Source organism: Lampetra planeri, chromosome 5 (assembly GCF_965212315.1).
Source record: "Lampetra planeri chromosome 5, kcLamPlan1.2.h2, whole genome shotgun sequence".
In the NCBI taxonomy this organism is placed as follows: Eukaryota; Metazoa; Chordata; class Hyperoartia; order Petromyzontiformes; family Petromyzontidae; genus Lampetra; species Lampetra planeri.
In genome coordinates, this window is record NC_136111.1 from 14,395,205 (window position 1) to 14,407,420 (window position 12,216).

At 45.8% G+C, this 12,216-nt stretch overlaps 1 protein-coding gene across 1 annotated transcript in view; it reads right to left on the reverse strand.

Moving 5' to 3' along the window:
- Positions 1 to 228: 228 nt before the first annotated feature.
- DYNC2H1 (dynein cytoplasmic 2 heavy chain 1) overlaps positions 229 to 12,216 on the reverse strand; it is a 186,277-nt gene continuing 174,289 nt past the window's right edge. The window contains exons 88-93 of the mRNA XM_078594604.1: positions 11,619 to 11,840; positions 5,826 to 5,915; positions 5,279 to 5,388; positions 3,906 to 3,987; positions 3,111 to 3,227; positions 229 to 2,436 (exon numbers count right to left, since the gene is read on the reverse strand). Coding sequence (XP_078450730.1) covers positions 2,278 to 2,436; positions 3,111 to 3,227; positions 3,906 to 3,987; positions 5,279 to 5,388; positions 5,826 to 5,915; positions 11,619 to 11,840 — 780 coding nt within the window. The 3' untranslated portion in view covers positions 229 to 2,277. The remainder of the gene's footprint in view (positions 2,437 to 3,110; positions 3,228 to 3,905; positions 3,988 to 5,278; positions 5,389 to 5,825; positions 5,916 to 11,618; positions 11,841 to 12,216) is intronic.

The window sequence follows — 12,216 nt, forward strand, 5'->3', positions numbered from 1 at the left end:
GGAGAGAGGCTGCCTCATCAGCAGTCGTCTGTAACCTAGTCACCTGTTGTGCCGGTTCGTGACCGGAGGCAGCTCCAAGCAGATGATTTCTGGGGGCGCTAGTGAGGCCACGTTTGGGAATCAATAGCCTTTGGCTGTAGGTGACAGAGAAACTGCTGCAGTATAGTCTGCGAACTTACAGGCATTTAATTCTTGTGAAAAGTGCTTCTCTTTCTTTCTCGTCTTATGCTCCGTTAAAAACATGTTTATTGCTCGACTGCATCTAACAATAACCATATAATCACATTGAAACAATTCAATCCCGTCTCCTGTTCGTAACAGAAACTCAGATCTCACCATCGTCTGACCTCACAAACGTAATGTTCCCAGGCTACAGCCTTTTCCACTCTTTCTGGTTGAAAAGTGGAGTTTGCATGTACTGTACACCAGAGACCATGTCTCTGTGCCCCACCACCCCGAGCTTGGAAGGCACTGTTTAGGATCTCCTGTGGATCCATCTCTCCCTCCAATACATTCATTTGCCGTTTACCACTCACCAAATGTAGACAATCAAAACTTCACGACCACCATCTGCTTCTTCTACTGTGCCACCTCCTGTTGGGACAGCCCCCGGTGTCTCCTCGTCATCCACTGCCACCACCACTTCTCATTTGAACCCTCGACCACATTGCAGGGGGATTCCCCCTTATTGGTGCAACATCGCTAGGATATCTGTGAAAGAGCTTCAGAGCTCATCGGATTCTTCCAGTCGAAAGATTCTGATTGCCACCCTCATCGTTACCACAACCATACTCGCCCACTCAATCACCCCCACCCCCCACCAACTCCTACATTACAGCTCCGGAGATTCAAACCTGTCATCTGCAGAGGCCACCCACATGATAGTCCCTCCCCCTCATCCTGGTCACTGCACATCCCCATGCGACCGTAGCATTTTTTTTATTGACATGTATGATTGCCCGTATGTCTTTGTTGTTGTTGTAGTCCTTTCCTTGTTGTTGTGCTTGCTCAATGATGGCATAATAACCACGGTAACAGAAGGGGGGGGGGGGGTATACATTTCAAAAGGTATCCCTTCGCATCGGGCGCATCACCGTACGTACCTTTGCACCAAGCGCATTGTGTCATGATGTTTTTTTGTGGCTCGCCAGGTTACGGCGCTATAGAAATTTCTTACATATTTTTTTATTGTTTCTTTAATAGAGAAATACATGTTATTAAATTAGACTCTTTGCAAGTGGTTGCCCAAAATGCCACATGAGATCACTATGTACTTTTCAAACATGCATGTGACATATACAGCCTATAAGCTGACGTTATACACTATCTTCTGAGTAATATTGCTGAGACATGAAACACTGCAAGTTTACAACACACTTGCTCCTGTATTTTAAATAGTTTTTTTTTACTTATAAATAAGGCTACGACTTTTTTACGGTAGGTTTTTGAGAAATGCATGGCTGAGATGCGGGCAAAAATGTAGGACATTTTGTTTAGAAATAAAGAAAGCATGTTTGTGTGGATCTGTGCGATTGTGTCTCTGTGCATCTAACTGTATTTCCGTGTCTCTGTGTCTTGTCTCACCGTCTCTCCATGTGCGTGTACATATCCGTGTCTCTCTCTGTATCTCCATGTATTTGAGTGTGTGTATGTATCTCCGTGTGCCTTCCTCTCTATCTGTATCTCTACAAACCAATTTCTCTCATTTGCTGGCAGGACCGGTCCCCCCCCCCAAGTCTAACCATGGAAGTGCCTCATCTAATGTGTTTCCAAATTTTATGTACTTTACTCCAGATCACAATTTTTGTGACCACTGACCTCTGTGCCAAAATCGTAGCCTCATAGGATTATGCTAACCAAGCCCAGCAAATCTTCTTGGCCATTTATCTTGGAAAATATAGGTGGGAATGACTGCCCATCAGCCTTCCTCTTCTGCCAGACACCCCAGCTCAGAAAACTCACTGAGACCAGCCAGATTACCGAGGCAAGCAACTGTGGTCCACTCAAGCTTACTCAGAATGTGAAAAAAACCAAGTCAAAAACAGTAGTGTAAATATACAGTAATATGATGCAGTATAACGAAGGTACAGTGTATGTGTTCCCTTGATGAAGATTCAACATTTCATTATTACATCCATCCACATGTTCATCAGAGAAAAAACTGGCTTCCATTTTTTTCCACAGCAAAGGCAACACTCTTGACAATGCAGTGAAACCCATACGACCTCACGTATGCATATTTGTTTTTTGTATGCCTGTCTGTGCCTTGTGTGTGCATCACTGTGTGCGTAGGAACAGGGCTGCACCACACTGGATCCACTTGTCGATGTCCCCGTCACACGGGACCGCCACATTCGTCACGATGTGGTCGCGCTCCACACTTGTGTACACGGGCAGAGACACGCTCTCCCCACCACGGTATATGCTGGGAGAGTCCTGTACATGTACACATGTGTACACAGAGATTCACACGTACATGAGTGGGGAAACTCTCCTCACCATTCATGTGCCATGTACTCTATGTGTACGTGTATACAGGTGTATATATATATTACTCTGTTACAGGTGCATGCATAAGGGGAGGGACATTTTCAAAATTACGGTTCTGTACAGATATGTGAGCAGAAATGCATTCCCCTAAAAAATACAAGTGCAGGGGTCCGGCACACTCACATATTTGAAAATACACGCACATATAAATGTGTATACACATAAACACGCACTCACACATGGGTATACATAATCATACTAATATGCACACTCACATACACTTGCATACCAACATATCCCCTGTATTGCCTTTACAGACTGTTGGCACAAGTGCTGCTCTGGTGAGCACATGTGAAGGCCAATATGGCACACGAGAGGGTTGTGTGGCCAACTCCCCAGTGCTGATGTTTACATTCTGCACCAAATACTCATTCAAAGCTGAGTCATCCTAAGGAAGGCCCAGGACTGGTTCAGATATTCGTCACCGATGTTGGCCGTGAGTGGGAATCCAAACTCAGGTCGCCAGGTGGGTAGCGTGGGACACTAACCACGGAACAGCCGCTCCCCACTCTGCACTCACATAAACACATAAGTGAGTACACATGTGTGCACATACACACCTGTGGCACCCAGGCAAGTCGGCAGGCTGGCAGGGGGCACAAGCTTGGGGAGTCCCGGACACTCTCCTTTAGTCCCGTGCCACCCCACGTACAACCCTCAAGCTGCAGGCCTCCCACCTACACCAAGCCCATGGCAACCAGGGCAACCCAAGGAAGAACCATGGGAACCACAGAGACAACGGGAATCATGTGGCTCAATGTAACTACATGGACCATAGCAGCCACAGGAAACTTGAACACCACATGAATAGGAGCCACAAGAAACATGTGAACCACATTAACTTTCGGGAACATTGAAAACTATTAAACACATGAACTATTGGAGACAGAAAATATTAGAAATCCAGGATCTGCATCAGCCACAAGAACCACACGAACAACATTAACCAGGGGGTCAAAGGAACCACGTTTATTCTGACATATACTGTAATCCTTGTGAAACACATGATCTACAACCATGTGAACAATGGAAATTAAATAATAGGAACCACAGGAACAAAGACAACATTGTGAGTCCTAAAAATCATGGGAATCATAAAAACCATGCCAATACGTAAATCACAGGAGCCAGATGAAATCACATAAGTGTGAACCACATGAACGGCATAATCCATGAAAAAAAACTTTAACTCTGTACACTACGTGAATTATGGAAACCACATTAACCACGCCAATTACATAACTTCACAGATGTCAATCACATGAAGCTGAAACGTAACATTTAACACCGCAGGAACAGGAACCTGCACATGGGTGAAGCTTGTCACCACGTAGACATTGAGACTGAGATCATACCTGGACCTGCGCGCGCGCCCCAGGGATAGGAGCCGTCCAGGAGGAAACGAGGTGAAGACTGTCCATGGAGCATCCCAGCTCCCTGTGAGATGCAGGTGCACAGGACAATGGTCGCACATACAAGTGTAGGGGAGTAGTGGGTGACGTCACGTCACGCTCGCCCTCGGAGAGAGTGGCGTCACAGAACGTGACATCAGGCGGCCCTTGGGGGATGGTGACGTCATGCCCCCGGGGGGGTATTTAAAGGGGGACCCGGGATGTAACCGGGGTTGGTCGGGGGTAGGAGTGGGGACTCGGGGTAGGTGATCCGCACACGAGGCTAGGGGAGGCTACTCCGCCCGACCGGCCGAGGTTGGGGTAGTCCCGACCCGGGGCAGGTAGGAGAGCCGAGTTAGCCGGGGTTGTAGGGATCACAGGACCCTGTCCCCTGGGGAGTTATAGGCTAGGGGGGTTTTGGTTCGGCGTAAGCCCTTAATAAACTTGGCGTGAGCCCCTAACGGAACCTGCCTCGGAGTCGTACATTGCGCCGCAACACAAGTATACGAGGACAGAGATGCAGGGATGCAGATACATGCACAGACATATAATCAGGGGACATAAACACATTGAGTCACATGAGAATATGGAGATACACGAGGATTTTAGAGCTCAGTAGAACTCTGAGAAATGAGAATGTGGAGACACGAGGTTAAAGCAGAACATTTGGGCTAGAAACAAAGCAACAGGAGGTCATGGGGACACATGCATATGTTATGCATTATGGTAAAGATTTAAACCAGGGTAATTTAATTGTGGGTGTTTAAGTGTACGTCGCATAGTACTTATCCAGGGCAATGTCTAAACATCAATCTACCTAGGGGAGGATACCCCTTATAGTACAGGAGATAGAACCAGTCTAGTGAACCTCCTATATTCCACAGACATCCGTGTAGCACCAGACTAGCCTCCAAAAGGAATGGGAGCTAATCAGCAAGCCTTAAGACATTCCACTTAACAAGCTGTAGCACTTGCTTGTTATTTCTGAGGGCTCCTCATTATGGGAGTTTCTCTTTGGTCTGATAAATGGGGTTTGGCCAGAAGACAACATGGGTGTATGTTTGCTATGGGCCTCTGGCACAATCTTGTATTGATTTTTCTATCCATGATTCTTTGGTAATTAAATATAAGGTGGAGGGGTTACCATTCTCTTGCACCATACCAGCGACTACGTTTTTCCACCGTTGTGGATGTGAGAATGCCACAGTGGTGTTCACCTTCCCTCCAATATCATTGCTCAAAACAGACCACAATGTTAACTGCCTGGCACCACGAGGAAGTGAAAGGTTTGTTTACCAGACACTCATGCTCTCATACACAAGGACTCTCACACATACCTGGCCGTCTGCTGCCGCAAGGCATTTAAAAAACTCTGGGGGTGAAACAGCTCTGAGAGATCCAACTCAGAGCCCATTAGAGAATCAGACTTGGCACGTTCCAACCAGCCCTGCACACGGTACACATATGCACCAGAGTGAACGCATATTCAGAACACATATACACTATGCAGTATAGACTCACCGATCAATACCGATTCGCAAGCTCACAATACACAAATTGTGTGTAAGGATGTTTTCGATTAATTTATTTTTTTATGAATTCTATGCAATGAGTTCCTATGACAGCCCATGCCAATAGAGGCTACTAACGTCGCCAATGAATTATGACACCAAATGAAGAGGGGGAGAAAATCGTTAAACCACGAGTATATACCATGCAGTAAACAGAGCATTAACAAACAACAGCATGCATACACATAGTATAAATAATATATTATACATGAAAAGCATTTGGATGCACCATACATGTGCTGTACATTATAAATCAATGACATGTATGTAATCACATGATAACATTGTTCAATGATGCCTGGTGACCTCTGACCTGCAGGGCAAGGGCACGTGAGACCACGAAGCGCAGGTAGAGCATGGGGTCAATGGGCCCCTCCCACTCGGTGTGCCAGCTCGATGGGCACTGACACAGCACATGAGAAACAGTGTGAGCAAGGTCATGGAACGTGACACATGGAACATCACATGTGGGACACTCGGTGTGAGACATCACTCACGGGATACGACACTTGGGACAGGAAATATGAGACGTAACAAACGGGACATGACACGTCGGAAACAAGGTGTAACAGATGACACTTGGGACACAGTCTGAGACTTGACAGACGTGACACAATAATACGCATGGAATCACACACAGGACACATGGGCAAGAGATAAGTGAGGCAAGAGTTATGTGAAACACTGGACAACACATGGCAAGGGACACACAGGAGGCATGGGATACAAGAAACGACATTCCACAAGACACATGGTATAACACAACAAACAAGACATGACACACACGACACAAGACATGCACAACATGGGATACAAGAAACGACATTCCACAAGACACATGGTATAACACAACAAACAAGACATGACACACACGACACAAGACATGCACAACATGAGCCATTGGACAAGAGCTGTATGACATGGGTCACACCACGAGGCTCAAGACACACAACAGCTACAGAAATGAACGCGATAAATAAAACGGACGCAGACACGGCTTGAGAAATGACACGCGGCATGAGAATGCCTTACATCCTATAATGATCTATCTGGTGATACTGCCAGACTGAGCTTTCTGTAATATGAATCTGGAAGGAGGCCGATACGGTGATGGATGTAATGTTATTTCCTTTCAATGATTCAACCAATCACATTGCCTACTTAATTATTTGTATTCCTTTGCAAAATAATTAGATAAGGTGCTAGTTACAGCCATGTTTACAAATCATTTAGTTACTCTGTGCCAAATTAACCCTCGGAGATGGCCTGGCCAAATTAAATATGGAACTAAATGTATTATATGATGGGGGCTATGTGTTTTCTGTGCATTTATTGATGACCAGGCCATGACCATAAAGTTAACTCCACACAAGGACCAGTTATGAATTTGGTTGAGTCGGAGCCTGGGAATTGAACCCAAGACCTGAGTAGTGCTGACCAAGTGCTTCAACCTGCCCGTTACGAGCCTCTTGAGACACCCCGCCATCTTTGTGGCTCAGCTCATTATTAATATTCAGACACTCATGCCTGCACACCGATAAGCGCTGAAAAACCCCATTATCTACGGCCATCGTTTAAATAAAAAATGTCCCACAGTTAATTGCATTCTGCGAAAGTAAAGTTAATTGCCATTTGCCCCCTCCCTCTAGCTCTGTGCCGCACTCTCCTATTGGTCCTCTCCAGCACCCTCCACATGCCCGTACTCTGTACTGCACAGTGTGTTCCTTTTCTCTCGACGGCACGCAGATGCTCACTCTCCCTCATTCTATCCTTAACTCGGTGCCTCCCTACTGCTCCAATACACAAACTCTCGACTGTACATGCATTCTCTAATTCTGCTCTTCTGCATATCCTCCCTCTGAAGCAGAAACTCTTCCCCACTCATCGCTGTAGCCTGTCTATCAAGTACATGTTCTCCCTCAATTTCTCCTGCATGCTGTGTAACATAGTCTTTATATAACTAGTCTTTTGCCTGTCCAAGGACGGGTGTATTGCAGTAAATCTGAAACTTGCAAGCGAAAAGCAGACAGCGACGTGATATTCATTGCATTAATGCGTGTGCAATTTGTAAAGGCGCGGTGACACAGACTTATTTCATTTTAAGGTTATAATCCCTTGTCCATCATGACGTCCTTTTTACTTCGATGTCTCTACAGCGTTACGGAGATCGCGTGACGTGAGGGTTCTGCCTTTGTAGTGAGGGTTGTGAGTTTATGCCGAGGAGGGGGAAGGAGGCGCCTCGGCCCCCCATATGGAGTGACGTCAGCCGCTAATTATTATGAATGGGGGGGGGTGTCCATTTGGAGGACGTTACCTGTTCATGATTATTAATGAGGGGGGCTGTTTGATGTGGAGTTACATCACCTGCTCATGATTTTTAATGAGGGGGGAGGGTGCTTCATGTAGTGAAGTCACATGCTCATGATTATTAATGAGGGGGGGGGGGGTCCATGTGGAGGACGTAACCTGTTCATGATTATTAATGAGGGGGGCTGGTCGACGTGGAGTGACGTCACGAGCGTTCCACACAGACATTCTTGGCTCATTATAGTAGGTAATAATAATGGGGGGGGAGGTGTCCATTTGGAGGATGTCACCTGCTCATGATTATTAATGAGGGGGGGGGGGGGGTCCATGTGGAGTGACGTCACTTGCTCATGATTATTAGTGAGGGGGGGAGTACTCCATATTGAGTGACGTCACCATCTCATGATTATGAATGAGGAGGGGTGGGGGGGTGCCCATTTGGAGGACGTCACCTGCTCATGAATATTAATGAGGGGGGCTGGTCGACGTGGAGTGACATCACGAGCGTTAAGGACATTCCTGGGTGATTATATTAGGCATTAACTATCATGCACATGTTTGCTTTCTCTCTCCTCTACTCTGCATTCTCACTCTGTCAATGCTGTCACTCCTATCTATCTGTCTTATACACACACTGTATTTCGTGTATACTATCTTTACTGTGTACACACCCTCTATTTTGTATAATGGTCCTCTATCATGTACACTTTCATGCTCTCCATTACATTCGTCTGCTTTCTGCGACGTGCACTCTCCTTTCTATCCTGTACACTCTATTTATCCTGAAAACTCTCCAACTCATGTAAACACCTAAATCTTAAAAACATGTTGCCCTACCTCTTATATACACACACTTTGTGCCTCTACATTTTCTATCCTCTTCACTCTTTCACCATATCATGTTTTTCTTAGATTGCTATGTTTACAATCTCCAGGGCACCTATAATGTATGCACATGCTCAACATTATAAAGCAGAAAACATGAAGAAGCTGTAATAATACAGACATACAACAACAGCAACAACCGCCGCTCACCACTAAGTTGTGGTGACGTCACCACGGTGACTGTGCCGTTGAAGGTGCACCTTGAGGCCAGATGCAGTGTCGAAAGCCCACTAGCTGGAGGTCAGAACAGACCCGAGTGCCATGGGTCGACTGACTGAGATGGCTGGAAGATGCACCAGCTGTGCTCCCCACTGTGCCAACTCTCTGCATTTTAGCCACCCTGGGCTCCGCTCATTGTTGTAAGTGTCGCTCCTCTGTCCTCCATTGTTGCGAGAAGGTAACTGCTTCCAACTCTCCAGCAACATCCTTCACGAACCTCCTCAACAAAGGCCGATCTTGACACGACTGGTACCAGTCATTGTAAAGTACAATCAACTCCATATCCTTCTGCACCACATCAGTTCATCTCTTCCCTAGTCCGTGCCGTGCTCATTTAGCCCCATATATTTGACCAAACAGAAGCTGCTTGGGTATGCAGTGGCTGGGCATACGGGCCATATGACCCAGCCAGTGCAGCTTCGGTTGCCAGAGGAGCTCACTGATGGGACTGTATCCAGATCTTTCAAGGATCTATGAACTCCTTACACAATCCAGCCTTTTCTAAACCCAGGATGAATCGTAGACAGGCGAGATTGAATTTTTCAATCTGGCGCAAATGTTCCTTTAGACAGCTCCACGTTTCGCACGTATAGAGAAGTGAGGGCCTAATTGTGGCCGAGAAGACTGGTCATAAGCACACTACCCAAGTATGAACACCTCTCCACTCTCTCCACAGGTGCTTGGTTTTTGTGGGGCTGATGGTAAGGCCCCATTGGTATATATCTCGAACTTATTTTGCACTGTAGCAAACTGTACTAATCGTAGCCAACCTATTAACCCCTTAGTAGCATGCTCCAAGGTTTAGCACTTGCATCTCCAACTCCTCAAAGTAGACAGTAATCACCAGATTATCCGCACACATATCGTTGACCAATAAAGAGCCATCCCCTGACCGTACCGGCGCATCGATCAGCCTCCTGTTGTATCTATACCAGATGGGAATTCCTACGGTACATAAATGGAAAGCTTCTGAAACTGTCTAGTCAAAGACGATGTTAAATAGTGTTGGGGCCATAGGACATCCCTGCCGCACCCCAAAGTGAACATAAAATGGCTCTGATACCCTGCCATGCAGCTTTACCCGGGCCTGCCCATCACCATGAAGGTCCTTCATGATTGTGAGCAGATGGTCTCGGACTCAAAAATCATGAAGAAGAACCCAGAGCCCTGGCTTATTGATGCTATCATAGGCCTTAACCAGTTCAAGAAAGCAGAGATGTAGGTCCTGTTGCCGAGCAGTCGGCAATCTGCACTGCCTTGTATAGTAGCCACGCAATGATGCCTCAATTAAAAAAACATTCTTCACATGTATTCCTATGTTCACGTTAAATGAGTGGAATCATCTATGTAGGAATTTATTATTTTTCATGTGTAAATGTTACAACACACCAGTGTGCTGTACTAGTAACAGATTAGGATGTTCTGTTTACGTGACAAACCTTACTAATTGGCTGTCGGGTGGTGGCAGGTTTAACGACCCATTTATATATTTACGCGATCTAACCCAAAAAAACCTGTATTATGGATTATATGTAATTGTTTCAGCTTCTACAGCCACTATAGTGGAATGACATTGACCACAATGTAGAAAAAAACAATTATTTTAATGAATCACGAAGTGAGGGAATCGTTACATGCCGAACAGCCAGTTATTATATTGTATGTGTGTAAGGCCTGTAAGTCTGGTTTGCTGTATGTACAGCCGATGTTTGTAGTGTGGCTGTGTGCCCTGCATCTCGCTGCATTTGTCGCTTCTACACAGTGCCGTTTTCGATCGTGTTCTCAAGGCTTTTTCATTCAGCACCCGTAGTTTCATATCAGATTGCCGATAATAACAAGCGTGTGATGGGAAGGGTATACGTTATATGCACTTATCCACCCTCATAGGCATGTCTCTGTGTTAGAGACAGTGCAAGTGTGTGTGGGAGAGGGAAAATATGTAGTGAAGGAGAAAATTAAAGATGGAGAATCCTATTAAATTAAAAATAGGACAGCTCAAATGAGCAGGGAGACATAACGTCTTGGGTTTTGAAACACTATCTCCTCAATCATTTGAATCAGTTTCTCAAAACACTAATCCTAAAACATCATGCACCAGATTCTGGTCGTGGCTGAAATGATCCTGAAACCCAGTCTTTTGAATACTGTCTAAATGCACAGATCCAAAAACCTGGTCACATAAAGCCTCGTCCTTAAGACACTTTCTCAAGAAGCCTGATCACCTAGATCTGAATATGATTATGGCAATCCTGAAACCTGATCTCTTGGAGCCAATTCCAAAGACATATTGTGATGCCATGTCTCCTGGAGCTGAGTCCCAAGACAATGATCCCATGCTCCTGAGTATCTCATGGATTAAGCACCTCAAGCTAATGCTTTATAGTCTTCTGTTTTGGAGCAAAGTACCAAAACATTAATATTAAGATCTAGTGTATTTCACCTACATTCCAAGACACAATTATGATATCTTATCGCTTAATTCAGTATCTCAAGCTAATGATGATTAAACCAGATTTAAGAAACTGATCCTGAAACTTAATTTCCTGGATCGAATTCCCACAATACTGATCCCATGATCCTGATATACATATTCTCCAAGATTGGTGTACCAAGAAATTGCTGAAATTCAAGACGGATAGTGATGGCAAGATCCGGGTGTTGGGCAGCATTTTGGTGCCGAGCGTTAAGCCATTACCTGCTGGCGCAGCAGCGCAGAGGCGACATCGCTGGTGGTGGCAGAGAGGGGTGTGGCTCCACGGAGGAGCTTGCTGAGCGCAGCGAGTGAGGCGTGCAGACGCCGCACCAGACGCAGGGCCCCCACCGACTCTTGTGCTACAAACACTGCCACGGGACCACGGGCCTGTGCCTCCTGCACCAATGTCTCCTCTCCCCCACGTGGCTGGATCAGCTGTGAGCCCTGCACCAGGGTACAAGCAGGCTCGGGGTACAAGCAGGCTCGGGGTACAAGCAGGCTCGGAGTACAAGCACGCATGGACACCCACTGTGAGCTTGTTTTAAAGGAGGGTGCAACCCATAAACAAATCGCTCACTATTGTGTAGTTACGTATCGAAGCTGTATGTCCTCCTCTGTCTGAGTTTTAAGCTTCAAACAAAGTGCTTTTAAGAGACCATATGATAGCTGTAATTTATTGATCCAAATGTGTGTGCATGTTTCAGTTTGTGTCGATACCCATACACACATTCACACACATGATTAACGTGCCTACAAATATATAACTTTCAGCGCAGCGTCTTGAGGTGTGTCGCATTTAACCACTGCACGAATCCAAATA